Source organism: Notothenia rossii (genome assembly GCF_949606895.1).
Source record: "Notothenia rossii genome assembly, chromosome: 11".
NCBI lineage: Eukaryota > Metazoa > Chordata > Actinopteri > Perciformes > Nototheniidae > Notothenia > Notothenia rossii.
The window spans coordinates 59,139,271-59,158,111 of NC_136910.1; the positions used below are offsets into that span (position 1 = coordinate 59,139,271).

Consider the following 18,841-nt stretch of genomic DNA (forward strand, 5'->3'; position numbering starts at 1 on the left):
CGCTCTATAAATTCAGATCATGAACCAAAATAATTTGATGAATCCTAACCAGAGCAATAAGGTCTGCAGTCTCATTGTGAGGAAGAACGTGCAGTCTAAGAAACCCCCCCTCGGTCAGCTTTAATAATATGAACTCAGATTGTTAGGAGCTCTATTTGTCTACCCTATCAATTTAGAGCGGAGAGTAATCTGTGAACTATTAGGTGTTTGTAATCCCCTTACTCTCCGTTTAATTCAGAATATTCACACGACTGGCTTCAGAATACATTACCACATATTAGATATAGTATATATAAATATAAATATATATAAATATATATTACCCTAAGTGCCTGCAGACTGTATGAACTCATGCAACATATGCACATTAGTGAATCATTCATCGTTTTGTGTTTATTTCATATCATGTGATGCAGACACTTTGTATGCCCCTCCATGTGTCAGTCATCCTGATGAGATGACACATATCTCATTAACATAAAACCTTGTGAACAAAACAAACAAAAACCCGTCATTCATACGGTTTTCTACGTGCATCAGTGTCACGGATTCTGTTCCTGCGTCTATCTAATTATATCTGGGTCTCTCATTAAAAGCAAATGAGAAGAACACTTCTAAATTCTGAATAATGGAAACGCACTCAGTGACACACAGAGCCGGGAGAAGAGAGAGAAGAGAGAGGCTTTTATTCTGAAAGGGAAACACATTTAGAGTCTCCCACCATTCAGCCTTCGTAGAGTTTAACACTTAAACCTTAATGCGTTAAGGAAATAAACACAACCCTAACAAATAACCAAAGTTTCCGCCAACGTCCTCACGCAGGTTTCTTACTTAAGTAAAAGCAGCAATACTACATTTCTAGAGTACTTTGTTACACGTCAAAGTCCTGCATTCAGAATGAGTCAAAGTGAAAAAGTATCGGCATCAAAATATACTTCAAGTACAAAAAGTAAAAGTACTCCTTATTGGTAATGGCCCAGTTCAGAATCGTATATTGAGATCCTGGGTTAGGATTATTGATGTGTTTTATCACTAATTGTAATAACGGTATATCCTGCTGCCGGATATCTTTACCTTTAAATATATGTTGGAGTTTGTTTATGATATGATATAGTTAATAACCTATACCTAAAATGTTACCAGTAAATAAAAGCTGTAAAATAAGGTAACTAGTACAACATTGGCTTCTACTTTACTTGAGTAGAGAAGTTTAGTCAATACTTCTACTTTTACCAGAGTATTTTTAAACACGAGTATCTGTACTTCTACTTGAGTAAAGGATGTGTGTACTTTGGCATGTCTGCGGTTATGGCTGCAGATTATTATCCATAAAGAGAGAAGCAGAATACAGAATATTATTTATAGTCCTGTCAACAAATCCCACATAGAAGCCAATCCTATGAAGTATATATTCTATATCCTCTTCGTCCTTCTAAGTACTAATATTGGAAGTATGCACATATTATTCTCTACGTTGTCTTTAATGGAAGGTTTACATTTCATTGTATGTTAATAATGAATACCAGAAGCAAGGAAGTGCTCACAAACACACACTGTTGGACATCTTATGCAACTCGGGCTTAAATATGGAGACACACACACACACACACACACACACACACACACACACACACACACACACACACACACACACACACACACACACACACACACACACACACACACACAAAAGAGAAGCATTACAGCGGTCTGTAAACGCATCGTTCTCACATGAATGGACCGACTGCATGTCCTTCAGGTATTAAAGCTGCTCACATGTTTTCTATGAGTGTGTGTGTGTGTGTGTGTGTGTGTGTGTGTGTGTGTGTGTGTGTGTGTGTGTGTGTGTGTGTGTGTGTGTGTGTGTGTGTGTGTGTGTGTGTGTGTGTGTGTGTGTGTGTGTGTGTGTGTGTGTGTGTGTGTGTGTGTGTGTGTGTGTGTGCGTGCAGGTTAAAGATATTTCGCCTCAGCAGAAAAAAAGGCTGAGGGAGGAATGTTGCTCCTGACCTGCCTTCTCTGAGGACTAATACCTACTACTGCTGCTACACGCACACGCACACACACACACACACACGCACGCACGCACGCACGCACGCACGCACACGCACACGCACACGCACACACACACTGTTTACATGCTTTAATTTGTCAGCAGCATTAACACGATAGCAACTCAATAGAACAAGAGAGAGGAGGACGGGAGGAAGAGTGTGTGTTGAGACTGAGGGATGGAAAATGGATTCAGAGAGAATTAGGCAAGCCCACACACACACACACACACACACACACACACACACACACACACACACACACACACACACACACACACACACACACACACACACACACACACACACACACACACACACACACACACACACACACACACACACACACGTGCACACCATGTGTTGGGGCATGATAAGACATGCAGGATCATTCATCTGTTTGCTGGAGGTCTCCCTCTCTCCCTCTCTCCCTCTCTCCCTCTCTCCCTCTCTGCCTCTCTCTTCCCGTTGACTTCCATCTTTGTTCGCCTCTTCTTCCTCTCTTTTCAGGAGGAACCACAGGCTGCTCTTTATTCCTGAAACACCTTTCAAACACAGATAATTGAAAGCAGAGCGTTTGAACATCAGGCACAGAAACACATTTAAGGAACATTGAACAGGACTGAGAGATCGAGGCCGTGTGTTTCAGAGCCCGATGGGAACAGCTGCTGGTTTCAGAGGAAAGTCACTGGTTCCTGAAATACATTTATACTCAGGTAACACATCTCTGCTTGGTCAGAGCCAAGGGTCGTATACTTCAAAGATAGATCGAGAGAGAGAGAGAGAGAGAGAGAGAGAGTGAGAGAGAGAGAGAGAGAGAGAGAGAGAGATAGATTAGATCAATTAGATATACAGATATATAGATACATAGATAGAGAGAGAGAGAACGAGAGATAGATAGATAGAGGGATAGATATATGGATGGGTCTCGTTAGAGGTGGATTAACTAATTACATTGTTCTGGTATCAGTACTTTACTCCACTACTTATTCTTCTGACGACTTTTTACTTTGAGTTCTTAGATTTTGAACTCAAATACCTGTACTTTCTACTTCTTACATGTTGAACACAAATACCTGTACTTTCTACTTCGTACATGTTGAACTCAAATACCTGTACTTTCTACTTCTTACATGTTGAACTCAAATACCTGTACTTTCTACTTCTTACATGTTGAACACAAATACCTGTACTTTCTACTTCTTACATGTTGAACTCAAATACCTGTACTTTCTACTTCTTACATGTTGAACACAAATATCTGTACTTTCTACTTCTTACATGTTGAACTCAAATACCTGTACTTTCTACTTCTCACATGTTGAACACAAATACCTGTACTTTCTACTTCTTACATGTTGAACTCAAATACCTGTACTTTCTACTTCTTACATGTTGAACTCAAATACCTGTACTTTCTACTTCTTACATGTTGAACTCAAATACCTGTACTTTCTACTTCTTACATGTTGAACTCAAATACCTGTACTTTCTACTTCTTACATGTTGAACACAAATACCTGTACTTTCTACTTCTTACATGTTGAACTCAAATACCTGTACTTTCTACTTCTTACATGTTGAACTCAAATACCTGTACTTTCTACTTCTCACATGTTGAACTCAAATACCTGTACTTTCTACTTCTCACATGTTGAACTCAAATACCTGTACTTTCTACTTCTTACATGTTGAACTCAAATACCTGTACTTTCTACTTCTTACATGTTGAACTCAAATACCTGTACTTTCTACTTCTTACATGTTGAACTCAAATACCTGTACTTTCTACTTCTTACATGTTGAACACAAATACCTGTACTTTCTACTTCTTACATGTTGAACTCAAATACCTGTACTTTCTACTTCTTACATGTTGAACACAAATATCTGTACTTTCTACTTCTTACATGTTGAACTCAAATACCTGTACTTTCTACTTCTTACATGTTGAACTCAAATACCTGTACTTTCTACTTCTCACATGTTGAACACAAATACCTGTACTTTCTACTTCTTACATGTTGAACTCAAATACCTGTACTTTCTACTTCTTACATGTTGAACTCAAATACCTGTACTTTCTACTTCTTACATGTTGAACTCAAATACCTGTACTTTCTACTTCTCACATGTTGAACTCAAATACCTGTACTTTCTACTTCTCACATGTTGAACTCAAATACCTGTACTTTCTACTTCTTACATGTTGAACTCAAATACCTGTACTTTCTACTTCTTACATGTTGAACTCAAATACCTGTACTTTCTACTTCTTACATGTTGAACACAAATACCTGTACTTTCTACTTCTCACATGTTGAACTCAAATACCTGTACTTTCTACTTCTTACATGTTGAACACAAATACCTGTACTTTCTTCTTCTTACATGTTGAACTCAAATACCTGTACTTTCTACTTCTTACATGTTGAACTCAAATACCTGTACTTTCTACTTCTTACATGTTGAACTCAAATACCTGTACTTTCTACTTCTTACATGTTGAACTCAAATACCTGTACTTTCTACTTCTTACATGTTGAACACAAATACCTGTACTTTCTACTTCTCACATGTTGAACTCAAATACCTGTACTTTCTACTTCTCACATGTTGAACTCAAATACCTGTACTTTCTACTTCTCACATGTTGAACTCAAATACCTGTACTTTCTACTTCTCACATGTTGAACTCAAATACCTGTACTTTCTACTTCTTACATGTTGAACACAAATACCTGTACTTTCTACTTCTTACATGTTGAACTCAAATACCTGTACTTTCTACTTCTTACATGTTGAACTCAAATACCTGTACTTTCTACTTCTTACATGTTGAACACAAATACCTGTACTTTCTACTTCTTACATGTTGAACTCAAATACCTGTACTTTCTACTTCTTACATGTTGAACTCAAATACCTGTACTTTCTACTTCTTACATGTTGAACTCAAATACCTGTACTTTCTACTTCTCACATGTTGAACTCAAATACCTGTACTTTCTACTTCTTACATGTTGAACTCAAATACCTGTACTTTCTACTTCTCACATGTTGAACACAAATACCTGTACTTTCTACTTCTTACATGTTGAACACAAATACCTGTACTTTCTACTTCTTACATGTTGAACTCAAATACCTGTACTTTCTACTTCTTACATGTTGAACTCAAATACCTGTACTTTCTACTTCTTACATGTTGAACTCAAATACCTGTACTTTCTACTTCTTACATGTTGAACTCAAATACCTGTACTTTCTACTTCTTACATGTTGAACTCAAATACCTGTACTTTCTACTTCTTACATGTTGAACACAAATACCTGTACTTTCTACTTCTTACATGTTGAACTCAAATACCTGTACTTTCTACTTCTCACATGTTGAACTCAAATACCTGTACTTTCTACTTCTCACATGTTGAACTCAAATACCTGTACTTTCTACTTCTTACATGTTGAACTCAAATACCTGTACTTTCTACTTCTTACACGTTGAACACAAATACCTGTACTTTCTACTTCTCACATGTTGAACTCAAATACCTGTACTTTCTACTTCTTACATGTTGAACACAAATACCTGTACTTTCTACTTCTTACATGTTGAACCCAAATACCTGTACTTTCTACTTCTCACATGTTGAACACAAATACCTGTACTTTCTACTTCTTACATGTTGAACACAAATACCTGTACTTTCTACTTCTTACCTGTTGAACTCAAATACCTGTACTTTCTACTTCTTACATGTTGAACTCAAATACCTGTACTTTCTACTTCTCTCATTTTCCAAACAGGCTGGTTCCTTTAGTCTGAATGTGTGTTTGGTGGCGTGATCATTATTATTTAGAGTCATTGCGTGCCTTTTGATTTGAACACGATCCGTGTATCCATCATTTCCTGGTCTTCTCTAAAGAAGAGGGACCAATGGAAACGTTGTCATGTTGCCGTTGGTCACCATGGAAACATTCATTAGCTAACAATGACATTATTGTTCTATTAATATAAAGGGAGGTCAGGTACTCTTTAAAACAGCTACTAGTTATGGGTACTTTTTACTGAAGTACATTTCAAAGCCTCTTTACTTTGACTTGAGTAAAGAAGTTTAGTCAGTACTTCTACTTTCACCAGAGTATTTTTAAACACGGGTATCTGTACCTCTGAGTAAAGGATGTGTGTACTTTTGCCACCTCTGTTCGTGTGTTACCAGCAGAGGTGTGTCAGTGTGTGATTTCAGACTAAAAGTAGACCTGTATTCAGGAGGCTTCATAATCACAGCTTCCTGTGTCATTTCACCACGGTTAAAATACAGCCGTGCACGGTGTATGTAATTTTGGGTTGTCACGCTGAAACCTGTAATTAAGAGTGCTTAAACACACCTGTTTAAATGCATATAAATAACTTGTGTTCCTCTTCTTTAGAGATGACTACTGATACACATTAAACACACAAGAAGAACGCCCTGCGGAGAAAACCCATCTCGCCCGCTTGTATCCTTGGATCTCGTTCTTTGGGTCATGACCCATCCTTCATGACCATAGGTGAGGGTAGGGAGGGAAATGGCCCGGTAGACAGAGAGCTTTGCCTTCTGGCTCAGCTCCCTTTTCGTCAGTACCGCTCCCGCTGCTCCGATTCTCCGACGCATCTCACGCTCCATTGTTCCCTCACTCGAGAACAAGACCCCGAGATACTTGAACTCCTTCACTTGGGGTAAGGACTCATTCCCTACTTGGAGTGGACAGTCAGTTTCCTGCTGAGAACCATGGCCTCAGATTTGGAGGTGCTGATCCTCATCCCAGCCGCTTCACACTCGGTGGTGAACCGATCCAGTGAGTGCTGAAGGTCGCAGACCGATGAAACCATCAGAACCACATCATCTGCAAAAAGCAGTGGTGCAATCCTTAGTCCACTGAACTGCAGACCCCCTCCCCCCCTCCCCCACGACTACGCCTCGAAATCCCATCCATGTATATTACAAACAGGATTGGTGACAAAGCGCAGACCTGGCGGAGGCCAACCCTCACGCCTCCTCCCACAGTAACTCTGGGAACCCGGTCGTACACCTTCTCCAAGTCTACAAAACACGTGTAGACCGGATAAGCGTACTCCCAGGCCCCCTCCAGGGTCCTAGTGAGAGTAAAAAGCTGATCATCGGCCTTAAAATATATATGTTTGTAAAAATGATGTATTAATATGATATGTTATTCTTAATACATTGTAGTGTTTACTCTTTTTTTAATAAAATATGTAATTGACAGATTAATATGATGTTTTATTTATGTTATTCTTGATAAAATATATTTATATTAAAATAAATAATATAATATTTCATTTTAAATGATTGAATCTTAATATATATTTATATTTTATTTTCAACATTTCCACAAAGAATCCAGTAAAAAATGGAACCGGTTCTTTATTCCTCTTTCCATTAATCATGTGACCCCTCAGATTGACCTGGTGACCCTTAATTGGGGCTGGACCCTTAGGTTGGGAACCAAAAATACTTTTACTTCTGATACTTTATGTACATCGTGCTTCTTTAACATTTTAAATAACTGTGAGAAAACTCTTCCTCTGCTGCAAAATATCTTCACCATGCAATGACCAGTGTGTGTGTGTGTGTGTGTGTGTGTGTGTGTGTGTGTGCGTGCGTGCGTGTGTGTGTGTGTGTGTGTGTGTGTGTGTGTGTGTGTGTGTGTGTGTGTGCTGAGCTCACACACTGTTTATGCTGACCATCTGCAGAGAGGCACCCTGGGAAATCAAGTGAGCAAACACTGTTAATTAGAGGAATAAGAATCATTTAGTGGTGATGGCTTCATGTGCGTGCATTAGTGCAGGTCGACAGTGAACAGAAGCAGTACGAGTGATAGTACATCATATATCAGCTTCATGTGTCACTGTACCCGCTGTACTGCAGTAAACACAACATCATGTCCCATTGTTGAGGGAAATTACGGCACAATATGTTTCCATGGAGCTGAATATAAAAATGTAGTTGAGACCCTCAACATGTTCCCCCTCCATCGTACACGCTGTAATTACTTTAAAACCAGTAGAAATGTTGAATTTCAGGCTTTCAACACAGCAGATGATGAGTTCAGCCTCACAGCTGATTCCTCCGTTTACATTCAAACTAAATATTCCAGTTATTTAGACCAGGGGACACTAAAGAGTGACGCACACAGCTGGGAGACTAGGGGACACTAAAGAGTGACGCACACAGCTGGGAGACCAGGGGACACTAAAGAGAGACCAGGGGACACTAAAGAGTGACGCACACAGCTGGGGGACCAGGGGACACTAAAGAGTGAAGCACACAGCTGTGAGACCAGGGGACACTAAAGAGTGACACACATAGCTGGGAGAACAGGGGACACTAAAGAGTGACGCACACAGCTGGGAGACCAGGGGACACTAAAGAGAGACCAGGGGACACTAAAGAGTGACGCACACAGCTGGGGGACCAGGGGACACTAAAGAGTGAAGCACACAGCTGTGAGACCAGAGGACACTAAAGAGTGACGCACACAGCTGGAAACAGGGGGACACTAAAGAGAGACCAGGGGACACTAAAAAGTGACGCACACAGCTGGGAGACCAGGGGACACTAAAGAGTGACGCACACAGCTGGGAGACCAGGGGACACTAAAGAGTGACGCACACAGCTGGGAGACCAGGGAACACTAAAGAGTGACGCACACAGCTGGGAGACCGGGGGACACTAAAGAGTGACGCACACAGCTGGGAGACCAGGGGACACTAAAGAGTGACGCACACAGTTGGGAGACCGGGGGACACTAAAGAGTGAAGCACACAGCTGGGAGACCAGGGGACACTAAAGAGTGACGCACACAGCTGGGAGACCAGGGGACACTAAAGAGTGACGCACACAGCTGGGAGACCAGGGGACACTAAAGAGTGACACACACAGCTGGGAGACCAGGGGACACTAAAGAGTGACGCACACAGCTGGCAGACCGGGGGACACTAAAGAGTGACGCACACATCTGGGAGACCAGGGGACACTAAAGAGTGACGCACACAGCTGGGAGACCAGGGGACACTAAAGAGAGACCAGGGGACACTAAAGAGTGACGCACACAGCTGGGGGACCAGGGGACACTAAAGAGTGAAGCACACAGCTGTGAGACCAGAGGACACTAAAGAGTGACGCACACAGCTGGAAACAGGGGGACACTAAAGAGAGACCAGGGGACACTAAAAAGTGACGCACACAGCTGGGAGACCAGGGGACACTAAAGAGTGACGCACACAGCTGGGAGACCAGGGGACACTAAAGAGTGACGCACACAGCTGGGAGACCAGGGAACACTAAAGAGTGACGCACACAGCTGGGAGACCGGGGGACACTAAAGAGTGACGCACACAGCTGGGAGACCAGGGGACACTAAAGAGTGACGCACACAGTTGGGAGACCGGGGGACACTAAAGAGTGAAGCACACAGCTGGGAGACCAGGGGACACTAAAGAGTGACGCACACAGCTGGGAGACCAGGGGACACTAAAGAGTGACGCACACAGCTGGGAGACCAGGGGACACTAAAGAGTGACACACACAGCTGGGAGACCAGGGGACACTAAAGAGTGACGCACACAGCTGGCAGACCGGGGGACACTAAAGAGTGACGCACACATCTGGGAGACCAGGGGACACTAAAGAGTGACGCACACAGCTGGGAGACCAGGGGACACTAAAGAGTGACGCACACAGCTGGGAGACCAGGGGACACTAAAGAGTGAGGCACACAGCTGGGAGACCAGGGGACACTAAAGAGTGACGCACACAGCTGGGAGACCAGGGGACACTAAAGAGTGATGCACACAGCTGGGAGACCAGGGGACACTAAAGAGTGACGCACACAGCTGGGAGACCAGGGGACACTAAAGAGTGACGCACACAGCTGGGAGACCAGGGGACACTAAAGAGTGACGAGTCAAGAAGTTTAGTCAGTACTTCTATTTTTACCATGGTATTTTTAAAACATGAGTATCTGTACTTCTACTTGAGTAAAGGATGTGTGTACTTCTACTTGAGTAAAGGATGTGTGTACTTCTACTTGAGTAAAGGATGTGTGTACTTCTACTTGAGTACAGGATGTGTGTACTTCTACTTGAGTAAAGGATGTGTGTACTTCTACTTGAGTACAGGATGTGTGTACTTCTACTTGAGTAAAGGATGTGTGTACTTCTACTTGAGTACAGGATGTGTGTACTTCTACTTGAGTAAAGGATGTGTGTACTTCTACTTGAGTACAGGATGTGTGTACTTCTACTTGAGTACAGGATGTGTGTACTTCTACTTGAGTACAGGATGTGTGTACTTCTACTTGAGTAAAGGATGTGTGTACTTCTCTCTCTGTGTGTGTTTGAAGTCAAAGCTTCCAAGCCGCTGGTAAAGATGCCATATATTTATTTTATTTTTAAATATTTTATTTTTATTTATAGTCCTTTCAATTTGTTACATTATTTTGTCCATAATAGTTCTTTATTTATTTGTTTACAACCAATTTTTTAGGTTAGCTTTGGTGTTTTTAATGGAAACAGAAAGAGGAATTAAGCCAATATATAGCAATAAGGAAACATTATGAAATAACAAATGAACTGTTCAATATAAACAGAGAACAGCAGCAGTTCACTGTCTAACAGCATGTTGACATTTTAGCATGAAGAATATTCTACAAAACAACATTTGAGATAAAAACCAGAACAAGAGGCAGAAGTGCAGTTTGAGCCTCTGCTTTTTTCTGTTATACGACATTAAATTGACATTAAATTGACATTAAATTGACATTTTAAACTGAACATTAAATCCAGAAGACACGGTTTGGTTGCAGATATTTAGTTGAGCATAAATATCTGAATACAATTTTTACATAAAGTTAAAATTGTAATATGAAACACAAAGAACAATGTAAACAATTACGGTAACACTTGAGATTAAGGTACACTTATTCACCATCAACTAGTTGTTCATTAACACATTAGAGTCAAACTACTCGCGTATTGGTTATGGACAAGACTTCACTTTAATTAAAATAGGGAACATATTCTGAGCTAGAAATAAAATAAATACCACATTTTGATTTATTTAGACACAATTAACACTTTAGTTTCATGACTTGTTACATAAGAATAGATCGTGTTTGTTATTATGAGAGGATGCCCATATTGAGCATTTTAAAGGTCATCTATCATGCTATTTTTAGGCAATAGCATAGGTCTCAGATATATACACAAATATAAAAACCATGTCTATGAAGTGTTTTGCTCAAAATACCAAACAGATCATCCATTCTAGCCACGCCTCATATCCCTCTATTTCACTTCCTGTTTCTAAAGTGCTGATAAACAGGTCTCTCTTGAGAATGAGTCCCTGTGTCTCAATGAGATGTTCCCCTGTATATGCTCCTGAGGCTCGTTTGTTTCTCACTAACTGTAACAGCCTGGTTCAATACTGCATCCTGATTGGCTGAGGTGGGAAGTAGTGGAGAACAGATACTTCCTTCCTGTACTTAAGTACATGTTTCTGGTCTCACAGAGAAGCATCAAAGGAAACCTGAATGGAGGAGATTGGACTTTGTAACACCTGGAAGTATGTGTAAATTACGCTTTCTTGACTTTCTTCCAAAGCTTTGAGCCCTGCAGTTTAGCTACACCTCGTCTCACCTACATGTGGATATACCAGTGGAAAGGTGGGACTGAGACCTTTCCAGAGACACCAAGATCATGGTGATTGGATCTTCTTAAGCTTTAAAAAAACCTCACTTTCCAACTTCCAGATCTTTTACATTTAGAAATGGAATTGGTATGATTTTCACTGGTTCCTGCAGTTTAGTCAGGAAGTGTCTAAGCGACATGTGGATACACCAGAGGAGAGGTGGGACTGAGACCTTTCCTTAGACACCAGATTGTACATATTGGATCCCCTTAAGCATTGAATCTACTTGTGAACACGTGTACAGTAAGTTGTAATTTAACACTGCTATTTACCCAGGTAGATGACCCTCTGAGGGACGAATAAAGGTTTTCTGATAGTGATTCTAAATATTAAGAAACTATGCAGACAAACATATAAGATAACAATTAGCATAAGGACATTTAAAACTCTAAGCTGAAACACAGAGAGCACCATCCTGATCTCAAAGTGCATTTTACTTCTCATTGGGACGAACGTATGAACTTAAAACTGCAAACATACCGTACACATTACAAAAGGAAGCAAAATGGGACACAGCGTTGGTCACACACTGTGAATACAAACACTGTGTAACATGGTGTGTGTGTGTGTGTGTGTGTGTGTCTGTGTGTGTGTGTCTGTGTGTGTGTGTGTGTGTGTGTGTGTGTGTGTGTGTGTGTCTGTGTGTGTGTGTGTGTGTGTGTGTGTGTGTCTGTGTGTGTGTGTGTGTGTGTGTGTGTGTGTGTGTGTGTGTGTCTGTGTGTGTGTGTCTGTGTGTGTGTGTGTGTGTGTCTGTGTGTGTGTGTGTGTGTGTGTGTGTCTGTGTGTGTGTGTGTGTGTGTCTGTGTGTCTGTGTGTGTGTGTGTGTGTGTGTGTGTGTCTGTGTGTGTGTGTGTGTGTGTGTGTGTGTCTGTGTGTGTCTGTGTGTGTGTGTGTGTCTGTGTGTGTGTGTGTGTGTGTGTGTGTGTGTGTCTGTGTGTGTGTGTGTGTGTGTGTGTGTGTGTGTGTGTGTGTCTGTGTGTGTGAGTGTGTGTGTCTGTGTGTGTGTGTGTGTGTGCGTGTGTGTGTGTGTGTGTGTGTGTGTGTGTGTGTGTGTGTCTGTGTCTGTGTCTGTGTGTGTGTGTGTGTGTGTGTGTGTGTGTGTGTGTCTGTGTCTGTGTGTGTGTGTGTGTGTGTGTGTGTGTGTGTGTGTGTGTGTCTGTGTGTGTGTGTGTGTGTGTGTGTGTGTCCGTGTCTTTGTGTCTGTGTGTGTGTGTGTGTGTGTGTGTGTCTGTGTTTGTTTCTCGTGTTGTTTAAAGCTCTGTGATAATCGCTGTGAAATGAAACTCCAAAGTGTGTTAAGGCCTGTTGACGCGGTGTCGGCTGCAGATATCAGAGGGATCGGAGCTTCGGGGCCAGATTAAAATAGTCAGATAAAGCATGTGTCCTATTGAAGGCTGCTGTTTGGAAATAAAGGGCAACATGACGCCGCTGGTACTCCAACAGCCAGAGACATCTCAGAGACGCCTTTTAGACGGAGAAACACCATGTGCACGTCAGCAGAGAAGATCGGGTCCCTTTCATAGGATAGCATCCTGGAAAAACCAGGAAGTGAGTCAGCATTTCTCCACTTCCTGTTCCCTGGTCTCAGAGCCAATGGGATCTCTCCATAGGGTTTAGGAAGATAGCTGAACTAAGGTCTGTGGTTGAGACACGTTGAAGAGACGGATCACGTTTTGTTCTACATTAAATCATCAGCAGTGACCCCACTGGTGATTTCTGAAGAGTGGACGTGTCTGAGAAACGATGGTTGTTACCAAGTGGCTGAATAGGACTACAGAAGTCGTGGAGGTCGTTGTACGTCATTACGCCGAACACGTAAACACTCCTCTAAGTTAGTTTCTGTTCTGCTTGAGAGCAAGTCCCTGCCTCCTGCAGACTGTTCAAACAAACGCTTCAACTCGTACCATCTCGAATCTGTGTGTTTGAATATGGATCTGAAGTTGGCGTGACGTTGAAGTCGTGCTGCTGGACTCGGCTGTAGTTCCTTTATAGCATTCGTTAGCATTTTGCTTCTGGCGATTAGATTTATGATTAGAACATTATGAAAGTAGACATGTGGAGATTATCCGGCTGAACAAAACGTGCATTTATCAAACAGACTCGTTTCCCACAGATCTTATTTCCAGCTAGTTTCCTCTGGAGCGATCCCATTGGCTCTGAGACGAGGGAACAGGAAGTGGTAAAATGCTGACTCACGTCCGTGTTTTAGGACTCGACACTGCACCACTCTATTGTTTTACAAAGGTCAGATTCCTCCTCCTGGCATACAGTATACTGGAGCTTAGTAAAGGGGGGGGGGGGGGGGTAGGTCTGAAGAGCAAGTTCAGACCTACCTTTTTAATTTGTCTTTTAACTGAAGATTCATGTGTTCGGTTTGTGACGCACTTTGAGTTACCTCTGTGTCTAAAAAGTGCCATATCATAAAGTTTGATTTGATTACAACCCGAGGATAAGGAGGGAAGAAGAAGAGGAGGGAGAGGAGGAAGAGGAGGAGGAGGAGGAGGAGGAAAATATGCAGATTGTTTCTTTTCAGGAGATTTGTAAATCAGTATTTGCACTCTTCGTTATGAATCACTACAGGAACTAAAGCTGCTTTAAATACATCTTTAAACATCTCTACATATCAATACGCCGGAGAAGAAGTAGGGCCGGTTTGCAGAGACGTGTTATTATAATAATAATAAAGCTTTATTGATACAGCCCTTTGCAGACAGCACATGCAGCTCAACACACTTTAAGTGAAAAATAAACAACAATAAATCCCCTCGGATCAGAAGAGCTTTACAGAAACATGCAGCAACATGTGCCCAGTGGAGGCGCCAGAGTATTTGTGTTGGGTAATCTCTGGTAGGGCTAACCCATCAGTGGTCAGGCTCAAGTCTGTATTTGAAATGTAATTACACACACGCTCCCCTTGACAGTGAAACGCCACGCGTGAGGTTTAGATTATTTCCCTGTCTAAATCCAAATTGAACTGTATGAAATAAAAAGGCACATTTGTCTTGTAGTAAATAAAAAGGGCGACCTGGAGCCAATCCTGCAATTTCCCCACAGGTGAAAGAGTTGACATGCTGTTGATTTCTATCAACACGTAATGTTGTATCGATGTATATAGAGATGTAGGGGAGAGCGGGGTAATGTGAGACATTTTTTACATTTGCTCTCCTGTAGGCGAGCTAAAATGATATATCAGTAAAATTTACACATTTCCCATTAATTCAGGATGTTTCCTAGCACTGGAAATGATCAGAATGTCTTCAGGACAAAGGGCAGTGAAAATATGATTGTTTTTTAAAAAGTGGTCTTGTGTCTCACTTTACCCCAGCTAAGGGGTGAACTGAGACAGACTAGAGAAATCAAGGGGGTAAAGTGAACCACTTACCTTTTCCACTTTTAAACTACAAAAACAACACATGTTGTAACAGTTAGAATCCTGACAGATAGATTGACAACCACACATTCCAAAACTAATGTCGGATGCGCAACATAATCATGGGGATTGGTCAATTTAGCACATTTTTTAAACAAAGTAACTCCAAACAAAGTCAAATACAACATAATATATTTCAAAGTGCTTTAATAAACATTCAATTAACCATTTAACCAGTTAGATTAGAACATGATGATATGAACATCAGCCGCATATTTAAACAAGGCCTACTCTACATTCCAGCCCTGAAGGTTACAGGGAAAGGTGAACAGTTGCTCTCTCCGTGTTGTTCCTCCAGGCCTATTAGGTTGAGGCAGCTTCTTCACCACATCACCTTTAGGAACATGTGCCACATCCTTTTCTTTCATAGCAAACGTGGGTCTCTCCCACTCTCTGTTGTTTCCCTGGATTTTTCTGAGGAATTGGGTTAGTATTTCATCCCCCTCAACCTTCTCAACCATGCCAACATAACGGATACTTCGGTGTTTTGTGGCAAAGTTGACGAGGACGAAGTCACCCACGGACAGATCTTTGTTTCCGGGGTCACTCCTCTCATCTTCAGAGCTCTCAAAATCATCCTCAAATGGGACAGGGTCATCACTCTCCTCCGAGCTGCTATCTATGATTTTCTTCTTGGGTGCCTTCTTTTTCGGTTTTCCCTTTTCTTTGCTATTTTGCTTTTTCCCTGCTAGTTTCTTTTGTCTCTCTTCATAAGCCTGTTCTATGATTTGCTTCTCTGGAGTATCTGTTAAGATGGCTGTCTTCACACGCTTTCGTTTTGTTTGTCCTCTGGGGGGACATTTTGGAAGTGGTATGATTTCCTGAGGAGACACATATCCAGGTCGTGAGACAGCTGGCGAGGCACATCCATGTGGACCATGCAAAGTGGATGGAATAGCATCAGCGAGTGGAATAGCATCTGCAGCAGGTGGTTCATCTGCAGGGGGTGGATCATCTGCAGGCCGTGGACCATCCGGATCATCTGAAGTGGATGGACCAGTGGATGCAGGCCGCAGCTCAGGGTTTGGCCGGTCTGACACCATGGATGGTGCAAACGCCTCCTCAGGGAAAATATCTCTGTTATATGGGAAGATCCCAGTGGACTTGAAGCCAGAGGTGATATTGCGTGGTGTCACTGCTGACAAGAAGGCCTCCTTCACAAATCCTGCAATCTGATAGATGGAGACTGTTTTGCCAGGGTTAGATCTCATCCACCCATCAAGAGCTCGGCTGTATAGGGTCTTGAACGGGCCATACACCGTCACGTCGAGAGGCTGCAAGCGATGGGATGTGTGGGGTGGGAGGGTGAGCAGAACAATACCATTACTCTTTGCTTTCTCCACTGCCTTGAGTGAGATGTGAGCTCTCAGATTATCCAGGATTAGCAGCATGGGATGGTCAGGAGTGCACTTAGTGTGCTTTATCAAGTGATCGAGGAACTCAGGCCAGGTGTCTTCGTTCATCCATCCTGTTCTGGTGGAGGCACCTTTGGCTCCTGGAGGTGCTCCTATCATGAAGTCGTCCTTAAACCTAACTCTGGGGAAGACAAACATGGGAGGTATGGCATTCCCAGCAGCATTCACTGCACACACCACAGTCACCAGTTCTCCTCTCTCAGCTGATGTGATAGAACCAACTTGCTTTTTCCCTTTCTCTGTCACAACCTGAATCAAGTAGAAAGTTTAGAATCAATGGCATGTGCAATCAGTAGGCTACTATTGGTCTAAAGGTACATTTTATTTTGTTGCAGTCCATTCATTTTTCTCTAGTTCACAGGCTCACAACATTACTAATAGCATTAGTTTCAGCATTCTGCCAATAGCTAGCTGGTCATTATCACAAGCCACTCAGTATCAGTCTGCTGCTCTCTAGTAGCTTACCTGCCGTGGCTTTTGTACTGTAAAGACGCCTGTTTTATCCACATTGTAAATCATGTGTGGAGGACATGTGTGTCTGTTAAAGAAGAGAGGCAAGGGAAGAACCTTATCAGAATCAAAACCAAATCTTACAGGTAAAGCCTCCATAAAACATTTGCAACTAAAGAATTAATTCTGTCACCTGTCCATCACTACAGCCAGATTTGTAAAGAACTCCCCCACTGTAGTCTTATTGAAGGCTGTAGCCCTTCCCAGGGATGTTGCCTCCGGAGTTCGGACAAAGAGATGGCGACGGGCTAGAAAGCTGCCAAACCACTCTACTCCTAAAGAGTGGACAATTCGTTATTATAAGATAAGCTTTGTGGCAAGATCAGTTGGCCTAAGTTGACCTACAGAATCATGTGATCTCTTGCGCACCCTAGCCTACCTGCACATTGTTTCTCCATCCAATTGGCAGGGACAGGGATATGGTTTTTGTCTGCATATTCAAATGCCAGTTCACGGCACTTAACTGGAGCAAGGCCATGGAACTGGTCAGCCAGTTGTTTTAAATGTTGGGCAAGCTCCTCCTCCATCTCATCTGTCAGTATTCTTTTTGCCTCAGCTACTGCACCCCAGGCTACTGATTTAACTCTCCCTTTCTCTATTTTCTTAATGAATCTTTGGAGGGTTGTCTTGTCGATATTTCTTTCCTTTCCTGCTTGTCTTAAGGACTTCTTTCCTTGCATGACCTCTGCAGCTGCACTCTCCATCTCTGTGAGGGGTGTTTGGCCCCAAGCTGTCTTCCTGATGTATCGTCTTGGCATGATGACTTTTCTACAATGTTTATGACATTAAAATTAAAACATATGTATTGTAATATTACACTAAAATATATATAAGACTAAACTTAACTTGTGCTTCATGTCGGGCTAAAGTGAGTCAGCGTCTCACTTTACCCCACAGCATCTGTCTCACTTTACCCCACAGCCACCATTTTAGAAAAAACAACATCTCTAGGCAATTCAGGCTAATCTTTAACTAGCATCAATCACATGGTTTTATATGTTGGAAGTTCATCAACATGTATGATATAAGTTTTTCAACCTGAATCAATTTGCTTTGATACTACAGTTGATTACGTTCGCAGTAAGAAAATTTACTTTTGCATGCAACAAACACATTTTTGTGAAAAAAAATACTTACCACAGAACCAGCACCAACTTCTCCTTCATGACAAGTGGGGGGTGGGAGGGGCTTGAAAACATTATGGTCACATGACCGCAAATTTGTTTCTTTGCCTAGTTACAGCGGGTGTCTCACATTACCCGGTGTCCCACATTACCCCGCTCTCCCCTACTACCGCAAAAGTATTCTCCGTCGGGACTTCCTGCTTCAACACCACGCCGTTATCTTGATTCTGATTGGCCAGAAGACATTATCAAAGATGTTCTATTGAGAAGACGACAAAAGTTTTCAAAACCGTTTCTAGTCTTCGGTATTTCCAGACAAGTGGCTACTGAAATCAATCTGACTAACTGCTGTCTGTGCAATTTACTCCGTGCGAGTGGGCGGACTTTATTTTGCTTACTTTAACATCATTGTTCATGGTGGGGCTAAGCCATTTATTGGTATGGCTGTAGCCTACGGCCAGTGGTGTAGTCTACGTGATACGCAGGTATACGCCGTATACCCACTAGAAAATGCCAGTGATTTCCGTATGCCCTCTTAAAAATGAGCGATGATACGTAA

The 18,841-nt window shown here is 42.0% G+C and overlaps 1 protein-coding gene across 2 annotated transcripts; it reads right to left on the reverse strand.

Moving 5' to 3' along the window:
• Nucleotides 1-14,930: 14,930 nt before the first annotated feature.
• Nucleotides 14,931-18,445, reverse strand: LOC307025058 (uncharacterized protein). Of its 2 annotated transcripts, XM_079659643.1 has the most exons (5): nucleotides 18,296-18,445; nucleotides 17,538-17,926; nucleotides 17,292-17,433; nucleotides 17,114-17,186; nucleotides 14,931-16,897 (listed from the first exon to the last, which is right to left on the reverse strand). In XM_079659643.1, the coding sequence occupies exons 2-5, from the start codon at nucleotides 17,914-17,916 to the stop codon at nucleotides 15,461-15,463; spliced, it is 2,031 nt and encodes a 676-aa protein (XP_079515769.1). In that variant the 5' UTR covers nucleotides 17,917-17,926; nucleotides 18,296-18,445; the 3' UTR covers nucleotides 14,931-15,460. The 2 variants fall into 2 exon arrangements, with proteins under 2 accessions (XP_079515769.1, XP_079515768.1); XM_079659642.1 differs by having other exon boundaries at nucleotides 17,538-18,445.
• Nucleotides 18,446-18,841: the final 396 nt, after the last annotated feature.

Bases quoted from the DNA above. Each gene is read 5' to 3' on its own strand.
- LOC307025058 (XM_079659643.1), bottom strand. From the start codon at position 17,916: ATGCCAAGACGATACATCAGGAAGACAGCTTGGGGCCAAACACCCCTC. The intron at 17,434-17,537 runs GTAGGCTAGGGT...TCCACTCTTTAG, and splicing joins GATGGAGAAACAATGTGCAG to GAGTAGAGTGGTTTGGCAGC. The intron at 16,898-17,113 runs GTAAGCTACTAG...TACTTGATTCAG, and splicing joins CAGTACAAAAGCCACGGCAG to GTTGTGACAGAGAAAGGGAA.